Genomic DNA, 19,438 nt, shown 5'->3' with positions numbered 1-19,438 from the left:
AACTTTGGGCCCAATTTTACATTGTTAATATGCATGCATTGTACTAGTTTTCAGTAGATGTTACAGATGGAGACGGGAAGAGAGAGAGGAGAGAGGCTTTCGATCTGGCCATATTCCGCTGCTGGGTTCTTGCCTAGTGACTGGAGGAAAAAGAGGGAGAAGGAAGGGAAGAAAGAGAAGGGAGATAATGCAATTTTTTTAACTTTTTTTTTTTAAGTACAAACCTTAAAACACAAAAAGTCAAAATTACCCCCACAAAAAATGATAGAATGTCGATAATACCATTTTAGTTAACAGATTTACTAACTGGTTTGGACGGAAAGTGGGTATTTGTCATTTCCAAACCTTTTGGGTACCAATGTCTTTAAAGCAAATTCTGGGTATGTGTAAGTCGTTCCCCCTAACAATAAAAACCCAAACACACCCCCCAACAACTTATCGAGCTAATCAAAAAAAAATTATACCAACAAAGTTTACAAATCAAATCTAACAACCAAATCACAGACACAAAGTAAACAGCTTTTGATAATAAGAAATCAGTAGAACAACAAACAAAAAAACAAAAAATACCCTTTGAAAGGCACGATGGAGGTGGTCGTCGTTTTGAAGACGCGGTTGACTGCTGGTGGTCGTGCATTGGAATGCGCAGCTGGCTGGTGGTGGTCTGTTAGAAGGCGCGGCTGGTGTGGTGGTTAAGGTTGAATAGGCTTTGACAAAGAGAGATATGATTAGAGAAATTTTGATTGTTAAGGTTTGTAAAATTTGGGAGAGAGTATGATTTAGGGATTGAACAATTTGGGAGGGAATTTGATTTGTTGTATATTTCCAATTTGGTTTGAAAAGATTTTTATTTATTTATTTATTTTTTTAAGTTTTGGGGGAGTGATGGAGCATATTGAACCCTCAATTGGTAAAGACGGTTAATAAGTTCCGTTAATAAGGATAGCATTACCCGTTAATTAATTACAATCACGTAATAGGAGGAGTGAAGTATTTCTATACAACAGTCTTATTACTCTTTGTTTTCAAACAATAAATAATAAACTAAAACTTCATAGAAGTACCGTGCATGTCCAAAGATTTAATTTAGATTTTATAAAATACAAGATTTTGGGGATATAATATCATAATAACTTCTCGTAATATTAATTATAAAGTCTATATTTCATGTTAGAATTATGACAAAATATTTTCCTTAGATTTAATTATCTGCTTTTAATTTTTTAATAACATCTGTAATTTTTATCTTAATGTTCCATTAAATAGGAGTAGGGGCGAATTCAGCCCCTTTGGGGGCAGGCCTGGGTCTACCCTCATATTAGGAAAAAAATTTTATTAATATACATGTCATAAAAAATTGTTAATTAACACATATAACCAAACACACCTTCATATTTTAAAAAGTAAGAATTATTATACATACCATTTTTAAAAAATAAGAATTATTATACATACTGTATATCTAGGTGTACAAAAAAACTTGTTATTAAAATATATATATTTTAAACCCACGTCATATTAAAAGTTTAAAACTCTCTCCAGTGTTTTTCTACACGGCTTTATCTTTTTTTTTTTTTTATGATTTTATCCTCAAATTCTTTACTCTCTCTTTCTTTTGCTCATGTTATTCGCTCTTAAATTTTTTGAAGACTGAAATTGTTAAATTTTTACTACTTAAGGTGTCATAATTTGCTCTGTTTTCTATTTTATCGATTTTAGGTATATGTATTGTTCATTTTATTTTAGTTTATTTAAGGATTGAATCATTTTTTTTTCTTTTTGAGGTTTTTTATTCTAATTTGAGAGAAAAATATATTAATCTTGTGAGTTTATTTTGTATTTTTTGTCTAAGAATGAATCTGCGTTCTCAGATTAAACCTTTAACTATATTTTAAAGGACGTTATTATTCACCCTTCACCCACCACTTTTCTACATTTTAAACATCACCGTTCAATTGTTCAAAATTATTAAAGAAATTTGAGTTACCATCTATGTTTATACTAAAAAAAATTCCCTTATTTTATTAATTCATATTAAAAGTCAACGCAACGTTGACTTGATTTAAGTTTTGGTTGACTTTAGCTTAATTAAGATAGGTTTGATCAACGTTGTAAAAATTTATACTATAATCTTTGAAAACCAAAAATAAAAATATTAAAAGAAGGTTTTGTTCAAGGTTTACTCAACACTTTTACTTAAAATTTTGCTTCTCATATATTTATTTAAATAAAAAAATATTGTGTTATTGTATATTCTTTTTTCTTAGGTTCTTAATATTGTATTTTCTTTTCTATTAAGGTTCGGTGATTTTTGAAATTTTTTACTAATTATTTGACAAATAATGGCAGAGCTGAGGCCCAGACAAAAATCCTGATCAGCCACTGAATAGGAGTTCATATATCTGACAAATATTAATAACTATATGTGGAGTATTATAATAAAGAAAACAATATTTTCCATGATTCAATGAGAATGTACGAACACTAGTTAAAGAAAATTATAAGTTCCTATTTTCTTTTAAATAATACCATTTATAATCCTATAAACAAGATCTAACATGATTCAAAAATTTATGATCACTAAGAAATAATTGCTTACACTATAAGGGTGTTTGGATCAGGGGTATATAAATAACAGAGGTAATCTTTATTTATTTTGTAAGATTCTGGTGTTTAGTTTGTAAGTAATAAAATATTATGAGAATCTTTTATTGTAAATAATGTTTACTGTCGGTAATGTAAGGGGTAATCCGATTACCTTGTTAAGGAGTGTTTTTAAAATATTAAAGGGGTAATATGATTTTTCTACCTATTTTGCCTTAATTAAAAACAATTTCGAACACAATTGCCCTCAAATATCTACCAAATAACAATTACCCAGCCCCGTTATATTTGAGAAATTAGTTAAAACGTCATAGCCACAAAAAGTTTAAAAGTTAACAAAATACCCTCAGCCACCCAAGACCACCGTCGCCGTGACTCATCACCCCGCCCGCCAATGTCAGTCGCTATAATGGTGCACAAGCGGCAGGATCTGATCAGTCGTGCATTAATAAGGTCTTTTCTGGCCATATATCATAGATCCATGGTCGAAAAACGGACAGATCGGGGTTTCTATGGTCGTTTCATTACCAAAGATGTGGTTGTGAAATGGCACAGCCAAAGATCTGGCCGTTTCACGGCTGTGGTGGTTTAGCAAAATTTCAAATGTAGAGGGATTAAAAGAAATGATTTAAAAAATAGTAATAATAAATACTATTATATTAATATTTAAAAAGGAGGGTAATTTAGTAATTTATATAACATACTCACCCGTTTATCCTCCCAACCAAACATATTATTTACCAATATATTCGAACCAACCAAACACGTTTTTTAAACATTCCCAATAATTTTTAAGATGATCTTTCTTTCTGTTAATATAATATCTCTTTCTAATAAAACATTATAATTATCCAAACACCTTCTATACAAAAATATACTAATTTTAGTCTGTTTTGATTTTCGTGTAGCATCTTAAAAGGATAAAAAAATAAAATAAAATAAAAATAAATTATACTTTATTCAATTTTATTAACCTTTGCTCTTACCTGTAAGGCTGTAACATCCAAGTTTGGTTGTTGTGTTGGACCCGAGTGTCATTCACGGCAGAAAATCCAAAATTAGATTGGTAATTATAGACCAAGACACCAATTTTCCTCACCATATAACACGGCAAGGAAGTTTTTATTAAAGTTATAAATATACAATGAGTCAATAAGTCAAGTCTTTGTCTTAGTTAATTTAGCATTAATTGAGGATTGAATTCACACAGGCACATACAATACGATTTCCTGAGAAAGGAGTGTATAGTGAACTCCACCTATAATCAACAATTGAAAAAAGAACTCCATTATAAATGAGATTCACGATCCTGAATAATTATAATACCCAGTCTGAGAAGAATATGAGAGTTGGTTCCACTGGAAATAAAAAAATGGACTTCTAAATTGACTAATTTCGTGTGTGTAGCACGAAGCACTCGAAAGTGTTTTGAAAAATGGATCGACGGATAAATATTTTATGAGCAAGTGTGGATGCATAAACTAGTAAAGAAAGAAGATAATTGTGAACTCAAGCTCTTCATTCCTTTAGACATGAAAATCTAAGTCCTGGATACCTTTTACGACCTTGACTATTTTGTTTCCGCTTAAAATTAAGAAAAAGGCAACCGAATTGACCAAGATTGCATTAATTTTAGCCGTTAAATATGGGTATTCGGAAAGTGCAGCAATTGATATGTTTGTTTATAACTTTTTTGAGCTTATAAGTTGAGCTTATAAGCAAAAAAAAAAAAAAAATAATAAGTTGGGGGGTGATACTTTTTTTTTTTTTTTTTTTCTTATAAACACTCTGCTTATAAGTTAGTTTGACCAAGTATATTACCACATTATCCTTGTTTAATTTTAAAATTTCATAGTATACCATTATTTAATGTAGTACATTTTTTAGTCATTTTATAATAAAATGTACTTATAAGTCACATTTTACCAAACACGTCAATTACTTATTAGTCACTTATAAGTATTTTAACAAAAAACGTAATTGCTTAAAATTTCAAATGTTTATAAGCTAATTTAAACTTATATTAAGCTAATTTTCATAAGCTCAGACAAATATCCCCTAATTAATGCCACTGAATAGACCTAATTTCTGCATGAATTGATTAACCAAAACTTTCTTCAACCAGGATGTTGTGTTATAGTGTGGTTATTCTGTTTTTATTTCCGTGTAGCATCTTAAAAGGATAAAATTTAAAAAATAAAATAATAAAAAATTCTACTTTATACAATTTTATTGACCTTTGCTCTCCCCTGTACTGCAACATCCAAGTTTAGCTCTTGTGTTGGACCCAAGTATCATTCACGGCATAGACCAAGACACCAATTTTCCTCACCATATAACACGGCAAGGAAGTTTTTATTAAAGTTATAGATATACAATGAGTCAATAAGTCAAGTCTTTGTCCTAAGTCATTAGATCCATTGAAAAAAAAAAAAAATCCACGGAGCCCTTTTACAACCAGCACTCAGACTGGCCATTTGCATCAGACTGCTTCAATATTTCTATGCACTTGTCGCCTTTCCTGAGTGCCTATATGTTCCTAGCCTTTGAAGCTATCTTGTCAAGTTGAGTTTTCTTAATCTTATAGTTCAATGTTGAGTCGAATAGTTTTTTGCTCTATTAGCTTTTATCTGCTGCTTTTATTTTGGTCAAGCCTGCTATCTTATGGTTCAGTTGCTTCTGCCAGTTCTGTGCTCAAAGGCAATGAAACTGATAGACTTGCACTTCTTGAATTCAAGGCTAAAGTAACTCATGATCCTCTTCAGGTTTTGAGCTCATGGAATGATTCCAATCACTTTTGCCAATGGGAGGGTGTTACATGCAGTCGGCGTCACCAAAGGGTGACCAGATTGCTTTTTTCTCGTTCAAAATTGCAGGGGTCTCTATTACCATCTATTGGAAATCTAAGTTTTCTTAGAGTTTTGGATCTCAGAAATAATGACTTCCGCGGTGAAATCCCTCACGAGATTAGTCATTTGTTCAGGTTACAGTTTTTAGGCCTGGAAAACAATTCAATTGGAGGGGAAATTCCTAGCAACTTATCGGCTTGTGTCAACCTTGAATGGTTTACTGTTGGCAATAATAAGATGGTAGGGAAAGTTCCAGGGGAGCTTGGCTCTTTGGCAAAGCTCCGTGGACTCTATGTACTTCGCAACAATCTGTCAGGAGAAGTGCCACCTTCCTTCGGAAATTTGTCATCCCTTGAGATACTTTCGGGCTCAATGAATCAATTTGAAGGAAGAATTCCAGCAACACTTGGTCGGTTGAATAGGGTTCGACTTATTGGATTAGGAAGCAATAAGCTATCAGGTATGATTCCTCCCTCAATTTATAACATATCTTCGCTTGTGAAAATTGGATTTGAGGAGAACCAGCTTAATGGGAGTCTTCCCTTAGACTTTGGCTTCAATCTTCCTAACCTTGAAGTGCTAAGTTTTACTGATAACCAATTGACGGGACCCATTCCTCCTTCAATATCCAATGCCTCAAATCTAATGGGACTTCTGATTCCACTAAATAGATTTAGTGGAACGGTGCCTACTTTGGAGAACCTACATAAACTACACGTGGTTAGTATTTCTCTGAATGAATTAGGATATGGGAAAGAAGATGACTTGAAGTTTCTCAATTCTTTGCAAAATGCTACGAGCTTAGAGATACTGGCTATTAGTGATAACAGATTTGGAGGTATGTTGCCAGAAGTTATAGGAAATTTGTCAACCCAACTCAGAATCCTATCAGTTACGAAAAATCAGATGTTTGGAAGCATCCCAACGGGAATAACAAATCTTGTTAACTTGGATACATTACAACTAGGGATGAACCGATTCACGGGCCATATTCCCAGCAGTATTGGGAACCTACATAAGCTACAAGATTTGCAATTCCATGGGAATAGGTTCTCGGGGAAAATTCCATCTTCCCTTGGTAATCTAACATTGTTAAGTGAGCTAACCATGGAGAGAAACAACTTACAGGGGACCATTCCATCAAGCCTTGGGAGATGCACAAATTTAGTAGTATTAGATCTAGCTGATAACAATCTAAGTGGTACCATACCCCCTGAAGTAACTGATCTCTCATCCTTGTCAATTACTCTTGATCTGTCTCGAAACCAATTGACTGGTTCTCTACCCTTAAATGTTGGTAACCTTACAAATTTGGGTTTTCTAGCTATATCTGAGAATAAATTGTTTGGTGAAATTCCTTATAGTTTAGGCAGTTGCATTAGCTTGCAACAACTAGTCATAAATGGTAATTTCTTTCAAGGGAGTATTCCATCATCCATGAGTTCTTTGAGAGGCATTGAATGTCTTGATCTTTCATCCAATAACTTGTCTGGCCAAATACCCAAATTTTTAGTGAGCTTTCCCTTTTTGATGAACTTGAATTTATCTAACAACGACTTTGAGGGTGAAGTACCAACTGGAGGAATCTTCAACAATGCAAGTGCTATTTCACTTTCGGGAAATGATAAGCTTTGTGGTGGCATAACCGAGTTACATTTATCCAAGTGTCCCATCAAAGGATCAAAGCAAACTCGGTCTATTTCAAAAACAGTGATATTTCCCATCATTGTCGGAATTTTGTTGCTGACTATAATGTTATGTTTGATAATTATTCGCTGGTGGAGAAGAATGAAAAGGGATTCCTCTTCTGCATCACCATTGTTGGCTTCACTTCTGCAAGTGTCCTATGAGAATCTGTTGAAAGCAACTGCTGGGTTCTCTTCAGAAAATTTGATCGGTTCGGGGAGTTTTGGTTATGTGTATAAGGGAATCCTAGACCATAACGAAATGGTAGTGGCAGTGAAGGTTCTTAAACTTCAACATCGAGGACTTCCAGATTTCTTGGCTGAATGTGAAGCCTTGAGAAGTGTCAGAGTGCAAGTGTTGATTTCCAAGGAAATGATTTCAAGGCTTTGATCTACGAGTTTATGGTTAATGGGAGCTTGGAGGAGTGGTTGCATCCCATGTAACTACAGATGTCTTACAAAGGCGCCGAGGAATCTAGCTCCGTTTGGTTCACAATTGGGTGTTTTTGGGAAAAGTTTTTTGAAAAAAGTAAAAAAAAAGTTGAATTGGTGGGTATTACGATGTAGGATTTATAAATTAATAAAATACCCCCATATTGTGTCTTTACAAAACACCCCCTATAATAAAATCTTAAAAGTTACAAAAAACCCCCACCCATGTCAATACGGACAGCCGGCCACTACCGCCGGAGGGTGGCCGGAGTTGCTGTAACAAAAACATTAAAATATTTAGGGTATTTAATTGAATTAACAATTTAGGGGGTTTAAAAAATGTTGAATAAAGTTGAAATATTGTGAGTTTTTGGGTATTTTACTGTTTAACTTTTTTGGAATACTAAAATAGTATTCCAATTGGCAACAAACGGAGCCCTAAACTTTCTACAAAGACTTGATATTGCTATCAATGTTGCTTGTGCAGTGGTTATCTTCATAACGATGCCAAACACCAATGGTTCATTGCGATCTCAAGCCAAGCAATGTTCTTCTTGACGATGAGTTGACGGCACTGTAGGTGACTTTGGATTGGCAAGATTCCTTCCAGAGGGCACCCATAGTCTTCAAGTAATCAAACAAGCTCCATTGGTGTAAGAGGAACTGTTGGTATGCTGCTCCAGGTAAAACTGTGAACTTTATTTTATCATTTCTTGAAATTCATATGACTCATGTATTTTTTTTCTTATTTTTACCTCATAAAAATTCCTTAGAAAATGTGTTATACAAACTATATTATTTATAGAGAAGTTCTTTGTACAAATATATGATATTTCCAATTGCAGAGTACGGCATGGGAAGTGAGGTTTCAACTCAAGGTGATGTGTACAGTTATGGATACTCTTATTGGAGATGTTTACAGGGAAGAGGCCGACCGATGAGATATTTAATGGTGATATGAACTTCAATGTTTGTCAAGGCAGCATCTCTACGAGTCATTGAAATAGTGGATCCAATTCTTCTTCAGGAAACAGAAGAAGGACAAACAAGCTTGAGAATTCACAGTGTTCGGAGTGCTTGATTGCGATATTTGGAATTGGAGTCACTTGCTCTCAGGTTGCCGTGAAAGGATACATGGATGATGTTACAACCCAACTGCATTCTATCAAAAAAACTTCTACAACTCCAAGACGGGGTCAAGGCTACTGTAACTATATAAGTAATTTTCTTGCGTTTCATAATTAAATGCTATACAACTTTAGAATAAGGTTTGTTAAACAATGTTCAACTCGCAATATGTTATAAATGGGTGTATTTTTTTTTTTTTCACTCATATAATAAATAAATCTGTGCACCATTGTTTGCCCTTAGAAGGTAAGTGTTCAAATTATATCAAACCAGTGTAGTGTATGATAAAACTTTGAATTTGAATTTTATATTGTGGAAAATATTTACGAGTCAATTGGGGCCATTGTGGATGCAAACTTTAAATGAAATTAACTGTACTATGTATGATAAAATTTATTTGTTTGGAGATAAAAGTTTGATTTTTGAAATGGGGTCACCTTCAAATGTAATGATTGATTTGCATGGTTTGATTGTGACGAATCTTACAAGAATTAACTTTGATTTGTGATATAGAAGTCGATAGAGATTTTGTTAATTTTAAAAAACATAAGATCAATAATTGAAATAACAAGAAGAATTAAAGAAATTTAATTCAACAATCATGAACCATATTTAGTGTCATAACTTGCCTTTGACACACATTTCAAAGGAGGTAGTTAACACAAGTCATTGCAACTTAGAGAAGACCATTTCTATAAGTTCTCAGCCTGTGAAGAAATCTTGTCGGGTTTTTTAATTTCACAATTGAACCGATGAGTCCAATGGGTTTCTGCTCAGTTAGCTTTTATGTTTTTCAAGCCTACAAGCTTATATATCGCTTCTGCCAATTCTGCGCTCAAACGCAAGGAAACTGATCTGACTTGCATTGCTTGAATTCAGGAGAAAGTTATTCATGATCCTATTCATGGCATCTATTTTTTCTTCTTTCTTCGAAAATATGCATACAAAAGCAGAGAAAAGAGAGAAATAACATCTTCTAATGAATATCTTAACATTACAAATTTTTTTTTTTTTTTTGGGTCTCAGTACTTGCTATCTAAGTCCCTTAAAAATCAGTTTTGCACAATTCTAGCTGCTGGTGGATGCACGGAAAATGCTATGATCCCACTGTGCATATGCAAGGGACGAATGTTGAATTAAGGAGACATATCACTTTTGCAATCATAAATGATTTGATATCACCCTATAAAAATGATACGATTCCAAGTCCAAGAATGACTAGGCCAGTTCTACGGAATCCAGGAATTAATTACCTGCTTTGTAGAAACTTTCAACTTGTTAGCCATTTATAATATCATATCCCCTAAGTCTCTATTTCAACATTCCCATTCACAGAGATGAAAGTTAAACTGCAACGGATTCCCTAATAGATTCTGTTTTGGAAAGAAAAAGCAGGTATTGAGAAAATACTAGTACCAAAGAAGCTGCATCTAAAGAAAGGAATGAAATGTGTTCTTTTTCTTTCTTTATACATTCCTTTATCCAACATGTTGGAATGAGATTCAGCCATCTCACACCAAGCATCAGCATCAATGAGTAGCTTGTTTTTTTAATTCCATTTGAGCTTTCTGGTTATCAAAAAATTCCCCCCACCAAAATAAAAATAAATAAATAATAAATAACGAAGGGGTTTTAACTTACCCACTGTAATTAGCAATTATGAACCTCGTGACACCCAGCTGCTTGGTATCTCTAGTAGTACCTGCCAAGCAATTCAATCAATGATCCTAACAATTCATGCAAGCAATAATCAAGTATGTTGTTAGGGAATTAATGATAAATAAACAAATGAATACCATTGGAATAATTATACACATAGGTCCAGAAGACAATCAAACTAAATTCACAAAATCAAGACAAGGAAAATTATGACAGAAAAAAGAAGTTTTTACTTCTCGATATAATTTGCTACTGCCTGCAGCCTTCAGTAGCAAGTTGCATGACATCTTCAAATGTAGTTGGTACTTAGCATCCATCTGTCCAGAAAATGTCAGAAATGAGAGCTCTAGGAGTAAATTTTTTCCAAATAACTTGAAACTCTGATAATCAACATATGCATAAACCTCAATGATGAGGTAATAACGGTACAAAAAACAAAGGATATAATGTCAACAGTTAAGATTACATTCCACACTTCAAAAACATTAAAAACTGTGCCAGAAACTAGAATGACAAAAGTGTTCAAAAGAACCTGAACCAAACCGATATATCTTGTTCAACTAATTGTGATTAATAGAAGCATGCCTGTTTAGTTTGAAATTATTTCAACCAGCTAGCAACACAACATCAACCATTCATCAAAGGATACCAAATTCCTAAATGATAACATGACAGCCTGAGAGAAGGGTTTGGCCTAAACCTGGCTAAAGAGATTCAGCATTACAGAGAAAAGAAGAGAAAAAATTCTAGCAGAGAGACTTAATTTCATGCCATCTGAAAAAGATCAAATGCTAATAACTGGTACGGTTTTAACCACTGTAGCAAAAGCAGCACCTTCTTTCTTTTATTTGATTACCATGTGAACCAGGATCAACATTCACTTCTTTGCAACCACTACTGTATAAATGAAACCAACAATTCATATAAACCAAAAGGCAATGTTTATGAAGACAATACATGAACCAACTCCATACATCTGAGATTTGAAGCTATAATGCAACATGTAATTTTCATGAGCACAGTCATAAACAAGAAAGCAGAATTTTAGACAAAAACCTGAAGGAGAGTAACTTTGTCCAATGTAGGTAGAATGCCTACAGTGACATCAGGACCTCCAGCACTATCTTCACATAATTCAAATCTGCCCACATCACAAATCTTCAGTATGGTAATCAAGTGTACAAAATTAATACCATACCATAATATCTAATTGAAAAACAAATCATACTGCTTCAAGAAAAAGATGAGGAAAATGACTATACCAAGAAAAGGAGTACTATGAGGTATCCAGCACTACAGAAGTAACAATATCACGCATTGGAATCCCAGCATCTGCAAGCGCTAATGTCGCAAGCATGAATACATGCAGATCGAGTTCCTGCAGACAACAAGTCCCAAATCAACAAGAAATTCTTTCTTCTTTTTCATAGAAAATGAGCCCTAACACTTAACACTTTAGCAGCCATTTAGAATTAAATGAAACTGCTAGTCCTAAGCGATTTATGCTGCCTATGAATAGGGTAGCAAACAATGTTCACATAATCAATGCCACCCCAAGACTGATCAAGTTTGGGTTAATACAGTTAAGGGTGGCAAAAAAGGGACAAAGAACTTGAGAGACCCAAAGAAAGAGGGCACGGTGAGACAGGGTAAGACATATGAAAGATTTACTCCAGTTTAGAACTTGAGGAGAATATGTCAATTGTACTTTCTATTAGTCTCTTCGACCTCTTTCATATACATAGATCAGCTCTTATGTCCGCTTATGTTTCTTCTTCAATGAACAAACAAAAGTAAAAGAAATGGAAGTCTGCAAGTTGACCATCACCAATTGCGAGGCAAGGGTAACCTCATAGAAAGTCTATATGGAGCAACCACACTACCCCTTTAACTAATGAAATGCACACTAGTTCACTAACAAACCAAGTACAAGAAATCTGAAATTATTTTTTCCAGTTTCCATTCCAATAGCTCAAATTATATAAATGCATGGTCATATACTGAGGTATGAGTTACCTCCATCTGCTTGTAGAACTTGTACAAAAATATCTATCTGCAGATCAGCAAAGAAGTATTTAGAAAAAACCAATCCTGTTTAGAAACTAGAAAGGGTTCCCAATAATCTGTAACATACCTGAGAACGAGGCATTAAATTGGTCAATATGCATGCTTCCATTGTCTGACGAATAACAAGAGATATCTCTGTTGATCGCCTAGGTGTACCATGAAAATAGTCATGTATTAAACAACAAAATATACTCCTAAAATAATAATCATCAATTAAGATGTACCAAAAGCAAAGTAATTGTTCAAAACAAATCACAGATACATCTAAAGGCTCTAAAACTTATTGCTAACAACAAGTTCCAAAACAAACACGAATGTCAATTCCTCCATGAGTAACAATTCACTCTTTTTAGAATATTTTTTCCCAAAACCCTGAAAATCAACCATCATTTAGGCATAACCCAGTGAACCTCAGATTAAAAAATTACAACCCAAACTTTATCCATATCCTGGTGCATGTACAGTCAATTTTCCACTCAATTCAATACATGTAAGCAATTTGTATACTGATGTGAATACTTGTAAATTAAGTTTTAAAACATATTACAGACTATAAAGAATATGTTCCAACCTGTCACCCTTCGGTTTTCTCATACGATCTCCAGTACTAAAATTAGCCATGCTGTACTCACAGCGCACCTGAGAAGTATACAAACACTGATGATCAGAGTTATTTAAATTAAGACATAAGAAGTTTTATTGAGAATGTTACCAGTGCTTGGTCAGTAATTTGCTGGCTCCTATTTTGAACCTGAAAAACACAGTAAATTGCTTACAGAATGAGCATCACTTTTGACCTATTCACACACACACACACACACACACACACACACAGAGAAGGGTACCTCTCTTGGGCCATAGACAGCAGCAATGACTTTTGTGTTACCCATCTCAAACATAGCAGAACTACAAACCGCAAGGCAAAGTAAATTAAAATTGAAACTAATCTGCAAACAAATAATTAAAAGAAAAGGTGGTAAATTACCCATCTGCTTTGGCAATGACACCAATCTCAGCTCGTAGTTGCCTCATCTAGGATTGTGAAAACAAATACACGATTTAATATTGGAGAAATGAGTATAAAAGGAACCAAATAACGAGAGAAGAGATTTATACTTCCATAGGGCGGCGACCATCCAATCGAAGTCCTTCAGGGCTTACATATTCCATCTCTATCAACTATGTGAAAGTGGAGACAGGATAGAACAATTGAGGGTTAGTTTCCACTTCACCAAAAAAACCTTCATCTGAATTGTTACAATAGAAGCTTGAAGACCGCTATATGATACAAATGAAAATTCTTTAATAACTGGCCCCGGATGAAACCCGGCAAAGTGGCCGAGTTGAGAGTTGACTGATTGAACCGGTCTGACCGGCATGTCAGACCGGTGACATCATCATACTGATGTCAGCATGATGATGTCATGCTGACATCAGCCTGAGGACGTCATCCAACAGGAAAAAATGGAAAAAAAAAAAAATAATAATCCTATGAGAAAATAAAAATAATGCAGATTGTAGCTCATTTCAACATGAAAAAAAAATGCAGATTGCAGTCTTGCAAACTTTGCTGCAAACCGTACATATTTACAAACTTACAAAAACCAATAACCATCATTCTTATGCATTGCAAACTTACAAAAATTGCGTTACAAACTTGAACACTGTTGTAACACTCAACATCTATGATTCTGATGCACATATTTACTTGGACATGTTTTCTAATAGCAATTTATTTATTTATTAAATTTTTGTTGGAAAGAATAATAGTAAAACCATCTAAATAGCCATAAGAAAAACGAATATCCAACACAATTTCTCTGCATTAAAGTCTCTCTTCCATTCCACAATTCTAACAGCTTCACTCACAACACTATTCTAACCAGCAGTCCATTCTCCTCCACCTACACACAATATACATTCTTATCGGCACATGAATCCCAACAACTATTAGCATTTTCATAAAGTATTCATTGGCGGCTTGATTACAAAAGTTAGTCTCCACCTTAATAGTGATTTACTAATCAAAATCAACAAAACAAATACACACAAAAAACCACAGAAACAGAGCAACTCCAATGACTAACCAATTCAACAGCATCCGATGATAAATTTGGTCAATTGCTCCTTGGCCTCGTTCCTTTACTCTGCTTTACTGTTTAATGAAATTGAATTACAAAATTTTCACATGGAGAGGCAAATCATCCAAATAATGTCTGATTGTATTGATCCTAAACTCGTTTTTCTTTAAACTTGGACTCAATTACTTTTCTGTTTGCTATAACTCTAAAAGATTCTAGAAAAAAAAAATTAATATCATCATTCATCAACAATATGAAATCATACTCAACGTCATCGCAGTAATTTTATTAAAAAACAAAACCAAAAGATTACCTCGTTAAACCAACTTGTGGAGGCGACAAACGTCACAACAGGTTGCCGGTATTAAGCAGAGACTAAGGATTTCGAAGATTAAGAATCGAAAGGATTCTGTTTTGTTAATTTTACTCAACGTTTAGTAAATTAGGATTCAAGAATCGTGCAAAGACGAAGAGTTTTGTAGATTGAGATTCAAAAGCAGACGAAGTGAAGATGAAATGAGATGAGTACCTCGTCTGACAGCGACTGCAGTGCTGCCGGCGACGGTGGTCGATCGAAGAACTCGACACTGGAAGAGAGGGATTCGTTCGTCGATTGAAAATGGTAAAGGAATTTAGAAAATTAGAATTGGAGAAGGGGAATAAGAATTCACCCTGTTTTGGGTTAAAACCGGTTGGACCGGTGTTGGCTACAGTAACACCAGTCCAACCATTAGTTTTTGGGAATCTTTTTGCTTGAAATATTTACTTGTCTGAAGGTGAAATCACGTGAGGACTGTGTTCAGTGGAACAGGAGGTATTGCAGAGGGAGATTGGAAGGCTACGAGCCTTGTACCAGCAGCAGCAACAGCAACCACCACCACCTTACTAGTCATTGACGCTCTAGCAGCACAGACCAGTTTGCGAAGCTATCCTTGAAACACAAGGATGAAAATTCTGGCCATGACTCTGTGACTAGTCCACTCCGCATTTTAAATAGTTGATTTAGCTATTACATTTTTCCTTCATGAGTTCTTTAGATAGTTGATTTAGCTAGTACATTTTTCCTTCATGAGTTCAATTCTGCACAATTCTGCCAATATCTTAGACTTAATAATAATGTGGTGGAGCTTAAGTTTTTAATGTTTAGACATTTTTAGCATTAAAAATTAACTACCCACATGAGATTTGGAAGATAATGAGAGAGTGGATTAAATTAAACAAGCTTGGATTTATTAGGATAGTGTGAGATGGGTTGCCAAATAGCAAAGTCTAAACAAAACCTGAACTAATCTGAAATTTGTTTATTTGATGTTTAAATCTCAGTCACATTCACATAACTTATGGATTTATATATATTTTGTGGAACACATTTCATATATTAATTAATAATGATCATTAACAAAAGATTATCTTAAAGGTTTTAACAAAGGATTAATTAAAACTCAGTCACATTTCTTTTATAATTGAGAATATGATTCAGTTATTTTACTCCATTTCAATGCAACAACCCCTTACCTACGCTCACCAATCATGCCACTAATTTTCACCAAATAATCATCCACTAATTTTCACATGGTTTAAAGGTTTCATAATTTGTAAAGTTGAGTTGATATCATTTCAAAACACGCATGTACAGAGTAGAAAACTTAGGAAGCTGAATCTCTTAACAAAGTGTTGGCTTTACTGGAAATGATAACACTAGCAATGAACACACCCACATGCATAACATATCATTAAATCTAATAGTGACAGAGTTTTCTTCTTTTGTAAATTTCATATATATAAACCAACCAAGAACCATTTATTTTTTCTCACTTCTGCCTAACCTGATACAATGTTATACCTACCATGGAATAGTCTGAAGATCAATTATAGATTATCGAAGCCTTGAAAGTGGATTCCCCATTAAAATTTTTGAAAAGGAAATAAGTGGGTAGTGGACAACTTCATTTTTCAGGTGCCATTCAATGTTCAGGGTCCGAATGAATTAGCAAATCGATCTATAAAATTGGTTAGTATTCCAGCATATTATTTGGCTATTTGGGTTAATATTCCTGGGTATCTAACTTAACTATACGCTGAAGTGTCATCCACGCCACTCCACAATTACTGTTTTTGGATGAAGAAGAATATACAACTCATGCAAAGTCATTCAAAATAATCAAGTGAAGCTAAACAAATCCATTCACAGCGGCAATTTTAACAAACACAAGTGAGGACTTGAAAAGATTACATAAATAAACCCAGAAAGAAAAACCAGAAACTCACCGAGGATTAAATTAGCGATGGCCGGTGAGTCTTAGATTCTCAGGATGCTGAAACGCATAAAGAGAAAACACTTGTTAATAAACAGAGGAACTGGTTCAGACTTCAGACTTAAACAAATAGACAAAACATCAAAATTTTTACCTCCTGATAAAATTCGAAGACGAAGAAGAACGGCTAGAGTGCGTTGAGACAGCACGAGACAACACATTTCAACACAAGACGAAGACGACGCAAGACTGAGACGACGGCGACGAGATCGGGAACGGCAAACGTCGACGTGGGCAGTTGGAGAACACACAGTCAGAAAGGAGAAAGCTTTTAGTTAGGGTTTTTTCAATTTGATTTTTACGATTTTGCAACAGGGGTGGATTTGTCAATTTTGAATACTGTAAAATTTTCAGCGCCCCCTTTAATAAAATTTTATTCATTTGTCATTGTAATTCTATCATTAACAGTGTTTCTATTCTATAGACTATAATTATATTCCTAATAAAAAAAAGGGGTTAAATAGATATTTCAGTTTTCGAAGCATTAGCACACTAGTCTGACGAGGATTATAATGACCTTTTCAGATTTTACTGGAGCAAAGTGATATATTTTCAAAATCTCAAGGGCAACAATGTATTTATTCTTTGAAATAAGTACGAGAAAGATTTATGCAACTTCATTAAAGCTTGGTTTAGATACAATTTATATAATTGAACAAAAATATAATTAAGAGAAATAAAATAAATACTAATCAATACTTTTATTTTTATTTCACGTATTAGTTCATCATCAAAAGTAAAAGAGTATCATATTTATATTGATTTTCATATATTAAATATCATTCACACACACATAGGAATATTTTTATTTGAAATATCACTTGTAAGAAGGTTAACATATGGGAGGCCAATTTTTGCCCACCGCCGCCCAAGCACCTTCGATTTGTGCTTAAATCTTATTCAGGAATCAATTAATTGCAATCATGTAGCATGAGTGAATTATTTCTATACAAAAGTCCTATTACTCTTTGTTTCCAAACAATAAATAAGAAACTAAAATTTCTAAAGAAGTATCGTAAATGTCCAAAGATTTAATTTAGATTTATACAATACAAAATTTTCCCATTTTAAGTATTTTTACGTTTCATGTTAAAAGTATGGCTAAACATTTTCCTTAAATTTAATTATCTACTTGTTAAATTTTTAATAATGTTTGTAATTTTTATCTTAGAGTATTATAATCCTATACTAAATCTAACATGATTCAAAAATTTATGATCACTAAGAAATAATTGCTTACACTCTATAAAAATGGAACTGTCTAATGAGAAAACTAATTTCAATGAGTCAATTGGGGTATTTTAATTGGTTGCCAACTTTGAAGGAATTGAGACCAATAAACTAAATGAGGCCAAGTCTTTGTCCTTAGTCAAATTTGCATTGATTAGAGCCATTGAACAATCAAAAATCTTATTACATTTTATGAGTTGGACCCAAGTATCATTCACGGCAAAAAAACTCAAAATTAGATTCGAAATTGTAGACCAAGGCACCAATAAAATTTTCCTCAACATATAGCACGGCAAGGAAGTTTTTACTAAAGTTCTAAATATATAATGAGTCAAGTCCTTGTTCTAAGCTCAAATTTGGTTTAGTTTAGATGCTTTTGAATAGTCATAAGAGTTTTACCGGTGCACAAAAATCGAGTTATTGTGGTTTATAATTTAAGTTTTTAACTTCATGTATAATAATTATGAATACAAATTGTTCTCAATTATTTATATTAATGGAGTATTTATTGAGTTGATTTTTCAAATTTACTCATTCTAGTATTATTAATATTTAACAAAATCTAATTTGTATTTTCCATTGAAAATTTGATCTTTGTTATTGTAGATATGTTTAATACGAGAAGACAAGCAACAATATTCCAAATAAAAACACTGAAATTTATTTTTCCGCATTGTTCTTACTTGCAAGGAACCCAAATCGAGATTGAAAGGCTACGAGCCTTGTACCGGCAGCAGCAACATGAGCAACAGCAACCACCCCCATGCTCTAGTCATCGACGCTCTTGCAACAGAGACCAGTTTCGGAAGCTATCCATGAAACACAAGGATGCAAATTCTAGCCATGACTGATCTCTGACTAGTCCACTCCGCATTTAGATAGTTGATTTTGAACGAAATAGAGACAACATCAGGAATAAAATATAATAGTAAAACAAATCAAACAGTAAATAAAGAAAATAATACGTGCGATTTACCTTAGTTCACCCAATGTGGGTTACGTCCAGCTGAGTCAATATTATTGCAATATGCCTCACCTCTCTCGTTTACAATGAATGAATTACTCTCACACACATAACAAGAGAAAAGTATGTTTATATACTAGGTTTAAGAGATTAAACTTAGTTTTACAAAGATTCCTATTCCTAAGTCCAACCCAAAAAGGAATTAGTAACTTAAAAGAAATCCTACAGCGGTTATAAATGGAAAAGCCCAAAACCACTTACGGGCTCGGGGGCGCTGCCCCCGCGACCCCCGCCCGCTCACCGGTTAGCGGGACCCCCGAGTGCGTCTCCATTACCCATTAATGCTGAAGTAGTCGACAACTCCAACAAATTTAGCTAATACATTTTAACTTCATGAGTTCTTCAGTGGTTCTATAAAATAAAA

At 33.9% G+C, this 19,438-nt stretch overlaps 2 protein-coding genes across 2 annotated transcripts; one reads left to right on the top strand and one right to left on the bottom strand.

Annotated features, from left to right (window-relative positions):
* The first annotated feature begins 585 nt into the window (after nucleotides 1–585).
* On the top strand, nucleotides 586–8,511 carry LOC116108645 (probable LRR receptor-like serine/threonine-protein kinase At3g47570). The gene is given in 8 exon segments (XM_031394891.1): nucleotides 586–683; nucleotides 5,258–7,485; nucleotides 7,488–7,575; nucleotides 7,993–8,070; nucleotides 8,072–8,142; nucleotides 8,145–8,189; nucleotides 8,192–8,253; nucleotides 8,416–8,511. Coding segments are annotated over 8 exon segments (2,766 nt in total).
* A 3,156-nt stretch (nucleotides 8,512–11,667) lies between these two features.
* Nucleotides 11,668–17,138, bottom strand: LOC116108644 (exosome complex component RRP41 homolog). The gene is made up of 10 exons (XM_031394890.1): nucleotides 16,915–17,138; nucleotides 16,774–16,820; nucleotides 13,541–13,603; nucleotides 13,410–13,456; nucleotides 13,270–13,330; nucleotides 13,137–13,175; nucleotides 12,996–13,063; nucleotides 12,492–12,570; nucleotides 12,374–12,410; nucleotides 11,668–11,735 (listed from the first exon to the last, which is right to left on the bottom strand). Exons 3-10 carry the CDS (start codon nucleotides 13,592–13,594, stop codon nucleotides 11,668–11,670), a joined length of 453 nt encoding a protein of 150 aa, XP_031250750.1. The 5' UTR covers nucleotides 13,595–13,603; nucleotides 16,774–16,820; nucleotides 16,915–17,138.
* Nucleotides 17,139–19,438: the final 2,300 nt, after the last annotated feature.

This window comes from Pistacia vera, unplaced genomic scaffold (genome assembly GCF_008641045.1).
Source record: "Pistacia vera cultivar Batoury unplaced genomic scaffold, PisVer_v2 Contig567, whole genome shotgun sequence".
Classification (NCBI taxonomy): Eukaryota; Viridiplantae; Streptophyta; class Magnoliopsida; order Sapindales; family Anacardiaceae; genus Pistacia; species Pistacia vera.
Note: the sequence above shows the minus strand (reverse complement) of the source record. Positions and strands in the feature narration are given on the sequence as shown.